Below are 18,506 nucleotides of genomic sequence, written 5' to 3'. Positions count from 1 at the left end.
ATGTACATGACTTTCTGAACGAGACAGTCAATTCACAAGTGGCAGCACACCACCGTGGATCAGTTTATACTATGACAATGACGTTTGCTCGCTCAGACAAAAGCAAAATTACGGCGCAAAAGAACGTATTCAGTTGTGGTCCTGCTGTAAATAACGACAGCAAAAGCACAATGGTCTGTTCAGCCGAAGACGCTGCAACGACCAAGACCGCAAAAGTTATTTTGCTCTCCACCGACGAGTGTAATTTCCAAGGAGTTTTCAACTGTACCTATCGTAGCTCGACACAATATACAAATCAAGAAGTTACCAAGGAAAAACAAAACATGTTGACTGCGCAGTCACAACATGCAAAAAAATGCTTGCAAATGCAAATGCAAATAAAATGCCTCTTAAAATTCTTTTTAAAACAAAATGAGCGCCACGCGGTACTCGTTTCTAACATTATACATCTTTTGTGAAACGAGTACATTGAAATTTCAAACTATTTGGGGTAAATAAAAATACACTTAGCCCACCAGGTGTAGTAGTTGCTGAAAGAATCTGGGCTGTAGATGAAACTCGTCACCACTCTAGCAGGCTATATTATTACACATGCTGTTATTTTCATACAACGTACGATCAACTTTTGACGTTTAATGGTCTGCAATCACTTTCTTATTGCGATATTCATCCGAAAAAACAACAACAACAAAACAAGCGAATGTGCTGTTCAAATACTCCGGCTTTCACTTATTTCATATTCGTTTCGGATATGAAGTACCTTTTCAACAAAGATATAAGAAGGTATACCTTCTATATAGTAACTATATATACAATCTATACATAAAAACTACCAGTTTTCCAAATACCACAACGTCCATCTATGCGCAACCTTTTTTTCTGACAACAAGTCGCTTTGAAAAAAATATACGACAGCGGAAACTATTTGCTTTCTCAAAGAGTATTTTACTTTATCTTGAGGACAAAGGCCCGCACGAACAAGTTATTTTCCTTGCACCACATATGCGACCCACAACTGATCACGCCAAGCTTTCTGCGTCACATTAATAAGTTAAGCGGTTTGACATAAACTGTAGGGCAAAATAATTGCCTGAAGACATCTGTTTGCCAAGTCAAATGTAGCTGGGTTGCAGACAAGCAATGTGTTCCGGAACTACTGTCTCAATCATGTCTACGAACGTATGATAGAAAATAAATATGGTCGAAGAATTCTAAACGTAAATCTTAGTTATCACCCACATTCTGTCGCAAGAGTAAAGCATGTACGGCAAGTAGTTTCAATAAACCGATGATTACATTGCAGGCTAAGTGGAATATCCATCAAATGCAAAAGAGAGCGTGGCGAAATAAAGTGCACATAATTCTAGTACAATCCTCGCACGAATAAAGCACAAAATCGCAAAACAACTTTATATGTTACGTTGCTTTGTTTTGTTTTCTTGGAGGCAATAAGCATTGTTCCGCTATATTCGTAAGGTTATTGTATCGTGCATAGGCGCCGAGTAGGCGGTGTTAAATGTGTTTGTTCTGATTACTCAGTAACTACACTACTATACGTGGCTTAGCTGTTATTTAATCGTATTTTGTTTCAAAGTTACTGAAACAATCATCTCTTTCTTTGAAAATCGTTTGACCGCAAATACAACGTGACTTAAAGCAAGAAATCGGTCTAGTTGCTCCCCCGTGTATTTTTTGATAGTTAAAATCAATATTAATAACTGTACGTCATACAAATAAACATTAGATATATTGATTCAGAACTAAAAAAAAACTTCATTCTTATTATCGTCGGAGAAGACTGAGGCCTTCATGGCATTATAAAAATACCGAAGCAATTAAACGAAACATTACCAGCAAAGCTGTTTACGAAACATATCGCATTGTGTAAGAGACAGGCGTTTGGTTCCGCGAAACAAGACATTTGATCTTATTCCAAACAATTACTGTTGTGGCACTGAGACGAGCCACCCTCGCTACAATCACCAGGTTGGAAGACTAGTACTGTAATGTTGACACTCATTTAGAAAACAAGGGCTAATATTTTGTGTAGAGCGATACCGTTGGACGAAGCATACTCACATGTTTTAATATTAAACAGCATTTGTCCGATAGTTTGCAGTATAAACTGAGTCTGTAGTTTTTGAAGGAATGAATTGCCTAAACCAGGCTATAGAGGAGGAAAGAATTCACCAGGTGAGAGAACATGCGTTTTTTAAAAAAAAAAACTCAGACTTTGCACCAGAGACAGTCAGTGTAACAAAATATTCGAGGTTTTCATCCCAATTGAAACCGATAAAAATGTTAATTTTCAAAGCCCACTTCCGAAGTCTCTACACAGGGTCTTGCATTTCGATAGAAATAACTTGAAGAGAGTGCAGACTCTTTTGAATGGGACTAAAATCTAGTAGAGCTTTGTTTATTAAAACAACAATACAAAAAGTTTTGTTTAAGCAAACGTTCCAATAACTTATTGTGTAGGTGCGACTCCTGTTGTCACTCGGTGTGGATCCCGAGTTGAGAGACAAAAAGGATTTTTACAGAACACCGTTGCTTAAAGCTTCTATATTGCAATGTGAAGATTCGGCACATAAAATAGCGAAGGTGAATTGAAACAATTTTAACACTAGCTGAAAATTTTTCCATGAAATCATCTGTGTCTTTGGTTTGCTGTTGTGTATGACAACTTGATGGGTATTTTTACAGATTCTGCTTAGGAGCGGTGTCAATGTGAACGCAATTGACGATAAATGTCGTTCTTCGTTGCATTATGCATGCGAAAGTGGCAACAGCAATCTGATCGAAACACTGTTAAAAGAGGGGTCAGTTGAACTTAACAAACAAGACCATGAGGGTAGGTCAATGTGTGTCAAACTAACTTACACATACAAAATTGTTGCACTTTAAAATTAGAGTAAATATAAAGTTGGAATATAAAATAATGCAAACTGTGATCTTAGGTCGGACACCGTTAATGCTTTCAGCAATGAATGGCCATCATCGAGCATCAAGAATTTTGGCACTTAAACTCGCTAAATATGACTTAGACATGGACTTGAGGGACAACAAGGGTTTTACTGCTCTTTTATTGGCAATTAAAAACCAGAATTATGACATAGCGCACGACCTTCTCAGGTATGATTGTGTATTGAAATTTAATATAGTTGTTAAGTGTATTTTTTCGTATCTAAAGATACGGGAATGCTTCCACAACTATTCGAGATGACGTACTGTTTAAGAACGCCGGCGATTGGCTGAAGAAAACCTTGCTCGATAGCTATCCTCACTTTGCACAGGCAAAACGTCTCGAAAAGGCGAAATCTGCAGAACATGGCGAACCAAAAGATAAAGAATTGGAGCCCGAGCCATCATCAACCAACGTGCCTCTAGTAACAGTTGTTGGTTCCCATGATGCCACGAGCGAGTCACAGTACACAGAAGGTGCATCCGAGGTGACTGCAATTAAAGAAGCGGCAGCTCTTTCAGGTCTTCTTTTTGAGCCCGATCCCTACGGCAGACATAGCAGACCCCCTTCCAGCGTGATGTCAAAAATGAGTTCCTCGTCCACAGTGGTACGTTAAATTGTTTTCATTTATTTTAATGTGATAACGATGTTTTTCAATATAACTGGTAATTGCCCTAAATTTCAGAAATGGTAAAGCTTGGTGATCCGGAAAGTAAACCTAATAAAGCATATTACGCTCATTGTCTGTGTGAGACATTGTTTTGTACTCTTTGCTTATAAAATATTGCCGCCGATGGCAGACAAAAAAACAACCGTCAACTACTGGTTATTGTTGCAGCAACGACGAATCCCGTCGCCTATACAATCGGAGGCAATGTTGCAAATCTCAGAAGTCGTACCTGCACGTATTGATTCCGCAACGAGCGGAAGTAACGTTCTGACTCAAAGGTCGTTGCGACGCAGCGCCAATCGCAATCTTGACGAAGTCGTGCGACAAACACATCGAGGCTCGGCTGTCAGACCTTCACAAGCACAGAGTAGAGAAACTAGTTCCAAACCGAAAACAGACTCGGCCGCAAACAATATGCGTCGTGAGGCACTTGCAAACGCCGCCGTCAATTTGCCTGTTTCTCTTGATACCCAAATCCGGCCTCCTAGCAAAAACAGCTTTCTTTTCCTTGTAAAAGTGCCTGCCAAAGACCAGTCAAGAAACAGTTTGACATCAATACAGAAACTAAAGCAAGCGATCCACGAACAGCGGAAAAGGAAGGTCACAAGGCCAAGCACTCGCCTTACAAGACCTTACACAGCAATTCCATACGAAACCGCCCCCGAAAAGGACGATTCTAAACTCCCAGTAAGACCTCACACAAGAGCCCAAGCTGGATTGGGACGAAAAACTTCAATGGTTCAGACAAAACCACCAACACCCACTTTAATTCAAACCGAATTACTGTCGATTGCCAAGGCGCGATCTTTGATATCACTAAGTACTATTGTATCAGATGACGTTGGGGCTTATGGTTTGAATCATCACAAGCAAGCGAGGTGCTACGCCGTCTACCTATTTTATTAGGATTTGTTAACTTGAGCAACGACAAAAAAAGTAGACAAATAGAACGTAGTGATAGTGCTGCACGAAAACCACAGTGCAAAATTCAAAAACCTAGAATAAAAATAAAAATAAATCATGCTGGAGAACAAAATCTTAAAAATACGTGTTAAAATAACTTTTGCAGTTTGTAACCATTGCTCTTCTAGTGTAATATTGTATACTTTTAACAAAACCTTCATTTACAGCTCAATCGAAAAAGCACAACGCAACTTGCGAACGCTTTTTGCCCTTTATACCGACAGCTATCTGTGGTCTCCAGTGAAACGCAAATCAGCATCTTTATCAGTGCAGGTTAGTTTTTAGTATTTTTGCCATAAATATCGTCAATATAAAATGTGACTTGCGTTTAAATGTATAATACAACGGATGATGGCCTTTTTGTGCCCTTAAATCGTTGTGCTTTTGACGTGACATATCATGCAGTCCGCATTTCCGCCCATCAAAACACGATGTAGCTAAACATAGCGCAATTTGCGTTGCAGCTGGCACCAGAACCAAGCGAAAAGCTGACTCTGACATCGGAATTCACAACGTCAGTGAGCGATTTAGCCAGCATCGTTGAAAGAGGTTCAGTGGCTCCCAGTGAAGCCACAAGTTTAAGACAAGATGGAAAGTTTATGGGACGTGGAAGACTGGCTAGTGCCAGTGCCCTGTCAAGAACGTCTCGGAAATCGGCTGGAGCGAAAAGCACAGCCAGCAGCAATTATAGATAACAATATTTGCCACGTTACTCTGCCTGTTTGCTTTGTGGCTTCTGTCTCCTACGATGGTTAATGAAAGTTCAACATGACACCTTTTTTCATCGTGTACAAAGCAAATATCGGGTCTATGTCAGATCCCAATGAGAGCTTAACAAGAACAGTTTCAACGAAACTTATTGCCAATCAAAAAAGTCAGAAAATCCAATGTTAAACAACAAACAATGCTTGATTCGTGTGTCATAACGATTTTTATTAATCCAACGATAAATTTTCACTAAATCAATCATCACTTCGCAACTAGAAACACAGCCACTTTATGCCCAAGGCTTTCCATGATCACTCATGCAGAACGATAGGAAGAACATGCCTTATGTGCAGATCGTCTTTCAGTCGATACGATGGTTTGTGACAGCTTTATGCAAGGATGGTGTCAAGGCATTTAACGACACTTCGTGGTTTTGTAATTAATTTATGGCATATCTATAGGTGTAACGGCAATAAAAGGCATTAGTGAATTTTGTCTACAGGGCGAGGTAAGAGAGCAAACAGATTGCCTATAGGCTAATCAAACATATTGAAAGACCAATTTCCCGTTCACCCAAAATAAAACAGCGCGTTTGCCAACAGGCACTAGACTTCACTGGTGCCTGTACTAGTGCCTGTAGTCCACCAGTATGCTCAGTTTGTGTTTTAACGCACGAAATGCTTAAGCCAGATTTTGTAAATTTGATTTCTTCTGCAGCAAACCATCGACATGTGGCTAAATAATAAACATAAAAACGATATCTGAGCCGCCTGGTTTGTATCAAGATAAAATGTCTGCTTCAGTTGTTGCTGCAACACGGCTGATTTACTTCGGAGCCCATCACAAACCAAGGTGGCTTGTCGAACATTGTGGCACATTGCCGGAGATACAGGAGGGAGAGGTTTTGTTGCGAGTCCTTTTGACCACTCTTAGTGCTGATGATCTCCAGAAGTTTGCTGGTTAGTAAGGCGTATAAAATTAATTACAAGATAAGCTGTTTGGAGGTTTTGTTATGTACCTTTGCGCCTTGAAGCAAATATAGAGTCAACATAAAATTAGCACAGCTTTTAAAATGCACTTAGCTTAGGATGAAACTTTCATCTTTGCCATTCTTTTAGGCTCTGTGGTTGCTTTGTTTAAATGCATGAACAACATTTCCATCACATAATCCAAACAGCTTAAATGTTTTCATATTTGCTGAGTTTTGGTTATCTGAGTTTTAGTTTGAACTTGTACCTATTTTCACCAGAAATGGCCAGCGAAGACGTGCCAGCAGTAATAGGTTGCGAGTCGGTGTGTGAAGTTGTACAGGACCGCCGGCAACATAAACCTGCCGACGAAATAAACCAGCTACACCCGAATGCTGGACCACAGGATGTCAACTCGAATAACCACAATAGCAACGAAAAGTTGTTGAGTGTCCCTTTTCCCCCAGGAACCCGATGTACGTTCTGCGTTGCCGTTTCTTGTCAGGAGTGCCAAAACTGCAGGTGGCAATGTTTTTAGGTTTGTCTTTAGACATACGGAAAGGTTTGTCTTCCGACATACGGAAATAGAACAGTTTGTCCACACAGCTTACAACTATTATAACAAATTGTACTAACAATTACGGCTTGTTTGAAAGGGCTTGCTCTTAATCGATTTTAAACGCGGTTCACTTTTTGTATTTACAATGTTTTGTTTTAGTTGGGAATTAAGGTTTTCTTTGGTTTGCAGAAACGACAGCAGCCGATGGTGTCCAAACAGCATTAAGTACGGTCGCATTCCACTCTCATCTGGTAGAGGTTTCAGCGGCACGTACGCAACACATATTGTGTTGAGAAAATTAACTCCTGTTGTCCCAGTACCTCCAAGTATCTCTGATCGACCGGCAGCCGTTGCCAACGTCACTGTCGCTGCGATGGTTCACGCAGTGGAAGAAGCAAGGTTTGTTTTGCAATCATAACAGTACAATAACTCCCAAGGACATTTTACTCATTGCGCTCCAAACTCACTTTCTTGTGAGCTTCCGTCACATAAATAACGCCTTATGAAGCGGTGTGGCTGTAGCGCGTTCACCAATTGTGCTCGACTCTCACCTGGTTGGTGATTGTGTTGGTGCAATTAAGTTGCCATGTTTTCTTTCACCAATAACTCAACTGAACACCTTTTAAATGTATAAAATATGTCCTAAATTAGGCGTTGGGTTGGTTACGCGGTTAACATGGCTTGGGATGCGGATTTGTGTATGTGGGATTTTATTTTTTTAACAGACATAATGTTTCTTTAGGACGCCATCTTCAAACGCCAGCGCATTGGTAACCGGTTCTAATTTGTCCGCTGTATTTGCTTGTCTTTTGCTGCGTCACAACGGATACAAGCGGGTGATTTGTTGCGATGCCAACCAATCCCGTCTTAAACTATTTGCAAAGTTTGGCTGTGAAACCACCTTGCCTATCAATGTCGAAAACATGGTTTACTCTGACAAATCTGCAGGTGAGTGCACCAATATTGAAAACAGAGAACAGAAAAGCGAAGTTCGCGTTTTTAGAACGTTTCTATACCAAAGTCTTAGTAAATGAAAAAAACACGCGGAGAAGCTAAACATAATATGAATGAAAATAAAAAAATACTTGAACGTAAAAGAAGGGTTTGCTCACGGCCTGTACCAAAATTCACTAGTTATTGTAATGTTGGCAGAAAGCAAAAATCTCTAACTAACACATTTCCCGAAACCAACGCACTATAACGAAAGCACAATATTTTGACGTGCAAAATGACTGCTTTATTTTGTCTGGAAATACGTTGACATGTGTCAGTCGCTAATGAATAAAATGCTTGTGTTAAATTTGAAAATCACTCTATAGTGCGAGGTAAAGGAAATTTTAATACCTAAAACATACATTGGCATTCTACAAGGGGTCGATTGTGTTGTTGACACTTCTGGAAATTCGAGCATGGTTGAAACAGGAATTCGTGCGCTTAGATGCGGTGGAACATACGTATGTTCTAAGACCAGTGACACTGTTCATTTTCCGATCAACAGCGAAGAGGTATGCGAGTTTATTTGTCTGGAAATGTTTGCCATTGGGAATAACGTATAACGTGACAAATCATGTAACTACTGCTGTTCTGTCCTGTCTTAACACTTTTAAATTGCAATCAGATTCACAGAATACTCACGAATCCGGCCCAAATAGGATAAATACTTATTTCTTTTTCTGAAACCGACTGAATCTGTTTTAAGCAAGCGTTTTACCTTTGTTGGTTTTGCCGTTTTAAAGTCTATTAATATCAAACGTTTATCGGTAACAACAAGTTTATTATTTGGATCACTGTATTTCTCAAGAATTACAAACAGATATGACATAAGTAACTTCAAAAATGTTTTAATTTATGATTTTTTTGTGAATATTGAAAACCTAAACGTTGTAAGGAAACGTTTTTTCAAAAAAACATTCCTTAAAATCGACTGTTTTCCTTTAAATTGAAATAAATAATTTAAGGCACAAAATTAAGTTAACTTTTCACACAGATAATACAAAAAGGCTTGTCGATAAAAGGAGTGAGCGGCTACGAACCGCGCCATCTAAGGGAAGCTTTAAGATTCTTAGAAAGCAATCACGATCGATATCCGTTCGATGAATTATTCAGTCATCGAACTTACAACCTAACTGAATTTGAAGCGGCAATCCACGTTGCAGAACTAAATGCTTTCCATCGAATTTGCATCGTACCCTAAAAGTTAAAGTGACCCAATCTAGACCTGTTCGGACCTGGAAATCACGTACACCGGCGACAGAGATAATTTGATTGCAAATAAACGCAACACCAGTCTGCAACTTTATCCGCCGTGCGGTGGAATAATGCAATTACATAGATAAAAATACCTTGGTTTGAAGTAAATCAGCAAAACGCCTGGAATATTATAGTCCATGTCATTGAACCAAGAAATGAAAAAGAATAGAAAATAATTTGTTTGAGATATTTTGTTTAATTTTTTATTGTTTTTGTAAAATTACTCGTATTTGTTTCTCGTAAAATGTTTCCATTTTTATTGTTGTTGCAAAACTACTCGTAATCCCACATGCAATAAAATCATTTTTCCAAATATAAAGGCTCTTTTCGTCCGTGTTTTCGTTTTCCTTTGCTGTGGTGTTTGGTTCATTTTAAGCAAACGCAGTTTTTAGGGCAAGACTTATTTTAAAGTTTCTTATGGGGTTTTTGTTAAAACCCTTTGCACAACAAATGAGACGGCAATGTTAGTTTAATAAAACCTCAGTAAATTAGGTTAAATGCAATGTCGGCGGAAATAAAAATTAAAAAAGGCCCAAGTTATGTGTTTAATTTTCGACGTTTCTGACCAAGGTCAAATAAGGTCGTCAACAGTTTACACAAATTACCAGTAAACTTTCTTTCAAAACAAAAGTAAAACAGATATCCGATAGTTCGGTGGTACTCGATAACTTCTTTGTGGTCATCATAAACAACACAAGATAATAAACCCCAAACCATGCTGCAGTGCAGCAGCAGCTGCACCGCAAAGGCTTTGACTTCACAAAGTGATTTTACATGACAGGCAAGTACCACGAGTGGCATGTAACTTAAGTTCTCTATGTGAATACTTTTAAACATGTGCATGTTTGCAGGTCAATTTCATCTCCAAGAAAGTTCCATGCCAACTAGTTTAGGAAAGTTTGATAGGCGTTGTCTGAGCAACCAATTCTTGCGCTAGGGTTCTAAAAAGCAAAATTCGAAGTATACCCAGAGCATCGAAAGTCTTACAAGAAGTCGGCGTGCGAACCATTACCAAAAGGAGAAGACGTATGGTACCGCTGCGACGCCATGATACCGATCGAACCAGTATCGGTCGCAACTGGTGCACTATGGATGCCAGGGTGAGTTTGCGTTCTGCCAAAAAAGGAGTTGCGAAGTTAAAAGCGAGTGCCATTTGTTTGTTTCAGAGTCACAGAGCATTACGGCTATAGGCAAACTTTTGCCAAAAGCATTTGAGACTGTGATGGTGACAGGAGCTGCTGGTGCTGTTGGGAGTATGGTGGGCAAGATCGCTAAGATATTGGTAATTTGGTGTAATAGTGTGTAGTAAAACAATTTTTCACGTTGCAGCGATTGTTTGTGGCAACTTACTGATACGACGATATACTTGCTGATGCGTTTTAACTCGTTTTGAGTACAGCTTCGGCGTATATAATGTGCAAAATACATGGCTACTCAGACCAAGTTGTTAAAAGCCAGTTACCTAACGAAATATTTTAACATTAAGTGATTTTAAGGGATGCAGAGTTGTTGGAAGTTGTCGATCTGGCGAGAAAGTGAGATTTGCAAAATCTCTTCGTTATGATGCAGTTTCGTTATGATGCAGTAAGACCCAGGACTGGAAAACAGCTCTCAAGTAGGCCGCTCCGAATGGAATTGATTGTTATTTTGACAACGTAAGTTAAACTTGCCAGCAATATGCCGCATTTACGGCATCTAGTACACCTAAAATTTCCAAGTGTAGATATAAAGCATTGCATTAAATTATTTAGGTTTGCGGGAAAATGTCATCGGCTGTGATTGAACAAATGAATATTGGAGGAAGAATTGAAGTCTGTGGTTCTGTTTCTAATTATAATACCACCAATGTCCCACAAGGTTGGTGTTTTGTTAAGTTTACAAGGAAAGTACAAGGAGCAATTTTGCAATTGCATAATATTTGTTTCAGCTCCCGTTCTTCAGGAGCATTTTGTCATTAAATGCCAGATGATGTATAGTTTTCTAGCATTTACTCTGCAGGACAAAAAAATTACTTACGACATTCTTAATCAGCGAGTGAATGAGCAGGCTTTCCAGCACGGCGAAAATAACAGATAATAAACGCAAAATTAGGGTTTACAAAAAAAAAACTTTGTTTTATAAAACCATACAGTCAAAAAACGTTAGGGAAACTTTGTCTCTGGCCATCAAAAAAGTAGACTATCTAAAAGAATTAGTTATGAGAATCTCTTGCGTAAACGAAGTTATCTAAAAATTCTGTAACATGCGTACCAAATACATTGTCACTAGAATATTGTAATTTTGGAGGGGGATAGAGCAAAAAACGTTGAAAAAATAATGTTTTAAAAATATAAGTATACAACCTGTGTCCATTAGATGTTTATAAAAACACTAATTATCATGAGTTTTATCATCCACAGCTATATAAGTGAAAGAAACGAACTAAATAATCTTATCGTTAACTCTAATGTTTCTACAACTTTAGTGTATCGACTCCTGCCCCGCACAATTAGTTAAATTCTGTTTTCCATTCTGTATTAGTACATGTAGCTTTTATGTAGACTTTGGTTTAAACCAGCTGACAGGCTGAAACAAAGGATCGTCACAATGACTTTTGTGACGAAATTTTTGCCAAAGGTATGAAATGCGTAACGTAAAAATATGAAATGCGTAAAAAAAACATCACAATCGTTTCCTCCGTAACCTTGGCTCAGGGTTGCCAATTTGGCGGTTTTGTCGCCAAATACCTCAAAATTGGCGTTTTTTGAAAGTAGTTGGCACCAAAAATAGCAACTGGCGGTTTGGCGGATATTTTTGTAAAATTTGGCGGTTTGTGGAAATGGTTGGCACCTAATTGTTTTATTTGGCGTATTTGCTTTTTGCAAAGGTTTGCGCTTCTGATACAACAAATTACGGCTTAAATCCGCTAGCTGCGCCATTACAATGGGTAGGTTCTGTTTCATTGAATTCCCGTATACGTCACACAAGCCCTTTTTGACAAATCAATGCAACAATTAAGAAAAAAATATTAATTGTGGGCTAAAGGCAGAGCTTGTTTGACATCATAAACAGGGTTGCCAGGTGGCCTAAAAATCGGACAAAAAACGATAAATTGGCCTAATTTCACATGCTGTGTCCGACGCCTAAAAATCATTAGGACATTTAGTTTTTTGTCCTAATATGTCCGAATTTTGCTGATTGAATAACTTTTTGTCTCCTTCCTATTTTTTGAAGGTTGCAAACCCTTTTTTTACGACAAAACGTGGTTTAAAAGTGCAAATTGTTTTGGTACCTTGTTTATGACATTAAATACATAATTGTCTGCCAGTGAATGTTTGGCCATTGTTGTGGTTATCTAAGGTAATATGAAGCAACAAGTTGACGAAACATTTTTTAAAAGGTGCGAAACCAATGATAAACACTACAGCAACGTGTTGCAACAACTAAATGTTATTTCAAACATATCGTTTTTTTCCAACATGGGAAGTTTGTTGGGCTTCAAGTTTGGATTTCAGTTCTAGTGGTTGCACGTATAAGTGACGTCATATTTTACGTCCGTCACTTTGCATTTGTGTAAAACTCGGCGTAAACGCACAAAAACTGGCAGTTGGCACCTCGATATTGCTACCTTGTTAGCAATTTTACGCTCTCGTTTTTTTTGTCCTAAAATGTCCGATTTTCAGACAAATACTGTCCGAATCCAGCCGACAGTACCTGGCAACCCTGATCATAAAGTTTGTGTTCCAGAAAACGTGTCAGCGCCGGCAAGTAGCATCGAGTTCATTTAGTTAAAAAAGTTCAACAATGTCGCCAGTCAGTAACGCCGTGGTTGGGAGGATTTTTTCCCTTGTAACATCTATTAAAACCAAAACTAGGAATCGAATGCAGTTGTACCTTCTTGATGCCATTGTAAGAATCAGAGCGGAGTTGATACTGTCTGGTAAATGTTGTAAAGACTTTGTTGCATCGCCAAAAATGTTACATGACTTTACTTCAGATAAAATATATTCTACTGAATATGGCAGTAGGCTAATGATGTTACTGGTCTTGAAACTTTAATGTGAAAATATCACCAAACTTGTTGTTGTTGTTGTGTCGTTACACGTCGTTAATAGATCATGTTATAAAAGTGAGTGTCTGTGCTGTAAGGAGACTGATTGTTTGTGGCAAAACTGGCCATGTTAGGGAAAAAGTATCATCGCCAAGTAAAATGCCTAATTGTGAGTAAACAAAATCCTTAAGGCGGCATTTTGTGCGTATGCAGGGTTCAGGGCAAAAACGATGTTTTAGAGTGATTTTTAAAGAATTGTTGGTAAAACTAATTTAAAATGTACACCGCCAGGTGGTGCTCTTAGAACTTTCTGGTTCTGGCCGTGCTGGAGAATAAAGTTGCTATTTTTGTAACTGCACGGTGTACACTGGTAAACGGTTATGCGTAGATATAATTATAAATTCTCTACTGACCAGATTTTAAGTATGGACCAGTTTATAATACCTATTTAGCAATATATATATATGATAACACTTTTTTGTTGTGTTTGGCGCTTTTTTGAGAGTTTTTGCGTTTTTTATCTGGCAACCCTGCCTTGGCTGGACAATAAGCAGTTTGGCAGTGTTTTCAAACTGGAATCATTTGGGAAATTTTGCATGCTGCAAGAGAGTTGTGAAAAACCGAGCTCGCAAAAAATCGAATAAAAATGGGAAATTGTTTGAAAAAACAAAACAGAGTGAAGGCAGGAATAGTTTATACAGTTTAGTTGTAATGTGGTGTGGCTTACAATTAAGTATATCAATGTTTAATGCAGAAACTCAAGGGTCGCACCAATGGCAACCATCTTGGAGTTGTCAAAATTGATAAAAATATACCACCCAAACCGTTTCACAAGGTAAGCATGCTTTTTCTTTTGTGTCAAAAGTGACTTTGTATATAGTGGACTGCAATAACTGGCCAGAAAATAACTTATTTACTACCACATTTAGGATGTTCCTGTGGAAATAAATCAGCCGAGAAAAAAGAAGACTTCTCCAGTAAGTGAACGGTTTTGATATGACATAACAGGATTTCCCCAAAGTTTATGGTGTTTTTGACATGTCGCAGAAAATACAAGGACGTCAGTTGATTGTAAAAGTGGATGTCCACAGAGCTTTTGACGATCCAGAGGATGAAAAGTCTGTTGAGGTTGCACATGTCGAGGTACAATGAATTGTAATATTTGTTAAACTAATTGTTCGAGATGTAGTTGACCGTTTTGCTCCTTTCTAACCTAAATCACCAATATAACAGTTCATTTATATTTGCAGAATAAAGAAGGCGAAACCCGGGCGAGTGGAGAATGATGCTGGCCGTCAGAGTGAAAGACAAGCACCTGTTGTAATCTCTGAGGACCCGCAGGTAGCTATCTGTGTTTGTTGGATTAAAAATTTGCTAGCAGCTTTGTCGAACAGTTCTTAAACTTTTTTTTCTTTCAAGATTGAAAAAGATAACCACGAAGCAGAAAGTCCGGCATTGCTGGAAAAAAGCATGAAAACCTCGGCCAAAGTTCCTGATTTTTCCTCTGTGACGACCTTGCTGGATGAGGTTTTCGAACGAGTAGGTTATTTAGATTTTTAAAATACAATGTGTTAGTTTTACTGTATGTTCAAAATAATGTAGACAGATGATAATTTAAAACTGCTCATTGCTTCACAGAACAAACTCCTTCCCTATGCCGTTGTATTTTCGGTACATGCTGGACCGCCAAAGATGTGCTTCATAGAGTTGGACAAAAATCTACTGGAGAAAATCGAAAACCTCCCGGAAATTACAGCAGGATCCTGCTAATTTGAAAAAATGAGCAAATGCTCGCGGACAAATGTGTATTATTTTGCATGTGTGGTATTTTTGAGCGCCTATTAAATTCTGCATGGTTTTTTCATTTTATACTAAAATGTGTTCCACGAAACAAAATGAAATCTCTTTTTATTATTGTGCGTAGGAGTTTTCACATTGGTAACATACAGGATTCAACTGCACAATAGCGCTCGTTGACAAGCTTGTAAATAATCATCAACATTTACAGATAATTCATATCTGAGTGACAATTTTGGTAAATGGACAAAACATTGCAAATCTGGCTCAACAATCGGAACTCAACAATTTAGGAGTGTTCCAGGTCTTAATTTTTTGTACTGTACACCCAAACAGTTCTTTCGCCTTTATTAGACCATGGTATACACTGACACTAGTTTATTAAATTCGAATTTCAAGTGAGAAGTAATCAATATTTCGAAAGCATTTCACCAAAAAATGTTGGACAATTAATGACATGGGATTTATAATTTTGTTCACATGATATAATAGATGCATGCAGCAAAAACGAATTCACGAATTAGTGGTTACCCAGCAAACAATTTAGCGTCGTGGCAACGTTGCGTAATGGCTTTTTAAAACTACCAAAAACGTTTGCTGTGACGTTATAAAAACCATAAAGTGTGGACTCCCATTTTCGTTTTAATTACGTTTAAACAAACGTACGTTTTTTCGCTATAATAACGTTTAAAACAACGATTACAAAACGTTTCAGTTTGCCGTTTTTGTTACGTTAATTTAACGGTTGTTAAAACGAAGATTGTCACGTCAACTGGCGGTTTAAGTTTAGGTTGTCTTAACGTTACTCGTATCGTTTTCCTCACGTTATTCAAATGAGTTGTGCGAACGACATTGTGTGGACTCCCATTGACGTTTCTATAACGATTACTGCAACGTTGTACGCACACCATTTTTTTTAAAAGTATTTTAATACAAACAAACGAAATCAAGGCTGCATCGATTTGAAATTAAACATCATTTTCTTCGTCTGACGAAAAAAGAAGGACAGTGGGTGTGCCAGAAGAACTTGAACTTGAGATGTTCATGTCAGCCTGTCTATTCTAAAACACAAAAATGGTTTAAGCTTACAAAATCAATAACTAGTAATTGTGTTGATAAACTAGAAGGGTATATTAGCACATATTGCACAACATACAACGTTAGTGTATAAAGCTACATTTTGGTGATGGCAAGGGAACTAAAGGGGGGAGTGGGCAAATTGAAAGCAACTAATTGATTTACAAACTGTATCTATCAGCTGTGAAAGTTTAATGTAACTCACTCGAGCAGTTTAAATCAAGGGTGAAAAATAAAAAAATATCTGTGTACCTTATAGTTAATTCCGCCAGGCTTGTATGGTGCATGCTTCAAAAATTCTTTTATCTCGACCTCAACTGCACTGGCTTTGAGATCTTTGTTAGAACGTAGTGCACTTTCTAAAAATCACAAATGCATATTTTCAGTTTTGCAAACAGTTTCACATTTTTTCGCCGGCAAAATACTTACTTAAAATAACTTTACACATAACAGTTCCACAAAAATCCTCCTTTCCTTTTCTTCCTTTATAGCTATACTGTGACCATAAACCATACGAACCAACAGCCTTCATCATACGCCGCACATTGTCTCCAACACTGGTCCCTCCAATATTGGTTAAATATTTGACCTATGTGATAAATTGATTTGCATTCAGGGCAGTTTATATGTAAACAAGACACATGTACTATACCAGTGATTTGCATAACTCCTTGTCATGAAGTTTGTTATCCAAATCCTTCAATTCCAGTATGGATTCAAGCGGCCTTTCCAGCATGTCAAATTCCAGGACTTTACCATCATCATTTTTGGGTATGCTTTGTTTAACTATGTTTGTGAGGTTTGTTTGTAATTCCAATAACATGTTTAATTTTGCTGCAAAAAAATTACAATAATCTGACAAGGATCCACCCAAGTAAACGTGCACATGCATACCATTTATGTTGTGAAGAGCACTTTCGCTGGATTTGCTTTGTTGGTCTTTGTTTGAACTTATATTTGAAGATGTACTCAAGTTTTTTTCCTTGTTTGCTTCTATGTGTTTGTATCTATCAACTGGAAAGAAAATGTTTTAGAAAACAGGTATGGTTTGTACTACATTAGTGCAGAATGTTACCTGGTGGAGAGTATCGACACACTTTTTTTCTTAAACGAACATCTGGCACTTCATCATCACTTTCCACATTCGAGGTTAATTCTGCCCTGGCTACCCGTTTCAGTGCAATTTCAAAATCATCTAAAGCATAAAGTAGCAGTAAAAAACTGTTCATTGTCATAAAAGCACAATTTACCTGTAGTTGAGAAAATCCGTATTTCAAAAGTATCCCATGTTTTAGGATCTGGAATTTCACCTTTCTTTGCCTTCTGTCTAGCATTTAGTTTGGGCCAGAAACACTGTGTTGTCTGGAAAATATAAACATGACTGATTTACCATCAGAATACCAAAAAGACAAAAATAATAAAAGATACTTACAGATTCGCTTTTTTTTATCCAAGTTAAATGTACAAGTTCGACACTTTGCTCCTTTATAAATTCCACTATGGCAAACGACATCTGCAAAACAAAATTTAATGAAAAATATAAAAATACAATTTTGCTGATAAAAAAAAGGCCTAGAATACAACTCTACATTAGGGTTTCCATGCTATTACAAATTGAAAATTTTCTCTTACATTAAACAAAATTTACTTTGGGTCATTTAAAACAAACATTGTTTAGCATTCTGCAAAACTAATTGAAACATTACACTTTTTCAACAAAAAGCTAGCTCCCGCAAACTGTTAATAGATATGACTTTCTGAGTATTGCAAATCATAGTAGTTAATCACTGACTCTGTTTTAATTTCTATACTGTACCATTTATTACCTTTTCGGAAATACTTTGATGCACAGCTTAAACTTGTAACACACTCGCACACGACAAGACTGCACGCACGTTCGGCCGCACTTACAGCCATGAACCATGCCGCCCCTGATTTTAGCTTGGTGGTTCCCAATTCATAAGCGGTTGCATCATTATTTTGTGGTTACTATTTATAGCCGCACCGCAATGCATACGTTTTAAAGTTTGTTTACGCATACCTTTTTTCTCTTTATTAATTGTGTCATTGATTTTTGAGTAATGTGTTTAGCATTATAAAAACATGAATGCTAAAACTTTTTTTCGGCAAATACCGGTTTAAGGTTAGCGATGTATTTGATTCATGACTAAATTACGTTAATTAATTCTACAACCAATCAATTGTAGCCACAAAAAAAGCGTTTAAGAGGCACGTGTTTGTTCTGTTGAGTGGTACGGTTGCAAGAACGTTGGATTTGATTCGTTTCTTTACGCTTGTCGTTGTGTGGTAAGATGATAGGAACGTTTGATTTCATTCGTATCTTAATAAGCGTTTTTAAAACCACTATATGTAACAACACAAAAACAGTTAGTTAAAACGTTTTAGACAAAAATATTTATATCGTCCAAAAAAATCCAACAAAAACATTTATATCGTACCGTATATCCCATGACGTTACCCACACCTCGGATTACAACCACACCAAAACGTTGTTTTTAGAA

At 37.8% G+C, this 18,506-nt stretch overlaps 4 protein-coding genes and 1 long non-coding RNA gene across 6 annotated transcripts; 4 read left to right on the top strand and 1 right to left on the bottom strand.

Moving 5' to 3' along the window:
• The first annotated feature begins 2,148 nt into the window (after positions 1–2,148).
• Positions 2,149–5,395, top strand: LOC145223511 (uncharacterized). The gene is made up of 8 exons (XM_080089923.1): positions 2,149–2,193; positions 2,479–2,601; positions 2,704–2,851; positions 2,958–3,132; positions 3,191–3,569; positions 3,801–4,510; positions 4,763–4,868; positions 5,060–5,395. Exons 1-8 carry the CDS (start codon positions 2,149–2,151, stop codon positions 5,288–5,290), a joined length of 1,917 nt encoding a protein of 638 aa, XP_079946049.1. The 3' UTR covers positions 5,291–5,395.
• A 459-nt stretch (positions 5,396–5,854) lies between these two features.
• Positions 5,855–9,416, top strand: LOC145224138 (L-threonine 3-dehydrogenase-like). Its single transcript, XM_080090572.1, has 6 exons — positions 5,855–6,262; positions 6,553–6,793; positions 7,020–7,229; positions 7,573–7,778; positions 8,202–8,335; positions 8,818–9,416. The coding sequence occupies exons 1-6, from the start codon at positions 6,094–6,096 to the stop codon at positions 9,022–9,024; spliced, it is 1,167 nt and encodes a 388-aa protein (XP_079946698.1). The 5' UTR covers positions 5,855–6,093; the 3' UTR covers positions 9,025–9,416.
• Positions 9,417–9,929: 513 nt separating this feature from the next.
• Positions 9,930–10,931, top strand: LOC145225477 (uncharacterized). Its single transcript, XR_013859896.1, has 4 exons — positions 9,930–10,180; positions 10,247–10,362; positions 10,577–10,735; positions 10,832–10,931. It is a non-coding gene; the product is annotated as an uncharacterized LOC145225477 (long non-coding RNA).
• Positions 10,932–13,871: 2,940 nt separating this feature from the next.
• On the top strand, positions 13,872–14,989 carry LOC145223177 (uncharacterized). Its single transcript, XM_080089534.1, has 6 exons — positions 13,872–13,945; positions 14,040–14,087; positions 14,158–14,253; positions 14,361–14,451; positions 14,530–14,649; positions 14,749–14,989. The coding sequence occupies exons 3-6, from the start codon at positions 14,192–14,194 to the stop codon at positions 14,878–14,880; spliced, it is 405 nt and encodes a 134-aa protein (XP_079945660.1). The 5' UTR covers positions 13,872–13,945; positions 14,040–14,087; positions 14,158–14,191; the 3' UTR covers positions 14,881–14,989.
• A 474-nt stretch (positions 14,990–15,463) lies between these two features.
• Positions 15,464–18,375, bottom strand: LOC145223176 (uncharacterized). Of its 2 annotated transcripts, none has more exons than XM_080089533.1 (9): positions 17,811–18,375; positions 17,417–17,497; positions 17,235–17,346; positions 17,060–17,179; positions 16,879–16,998; positions 16,637–16,770; positions 16,414–16,573; positions 16,237–16,343; positions 15,464–15,968 (listed from the first exon to the last, which is right to left on the bottom strand). In XM_080089533.1, exons 2-9 carry the CDS (start codon positions 17,495–17,497, stop codon positions 15,876–15,878), a joined length of 927 nt encoding a protein of 308 aa, XP_079945659.1. In that variant the 5' UTR covers positions 17,811–18,375; the 3' UTR covers positions 15,464–15,875. The 2 variants fall into 2 exon arrangements, with proteins under 2 accessions (XP_079945659.1, XP_079945658.1); XM_080089532.1 differs by having other exon boundaries at positions 15,465–15,968; positions 16,637–16,818; positions 17,811–18,372.
• Between the last annotated feature and the right edge of the window lie 131 nt (positions 18,376–18,506).

This window comes from Phallusia mammillata, chromosome 4 (genome assembly GCF_965637545.1).
Source record: "Phallusia mammillata chromosome 4, kaPhaMamm4.hap1.1, whole genome shotgun sequence".
In the NCBI taxonomy this organism is placed as follows: Eukaryota; Metazoa; Chordata; class Ascidiacea; order Phlebobranchia; family Ascidiidae; genus Phallusia; species Phallusia mammillata.
This window is presented reverse-complemented; position numbering and strand designations above follow the sequence as displayed.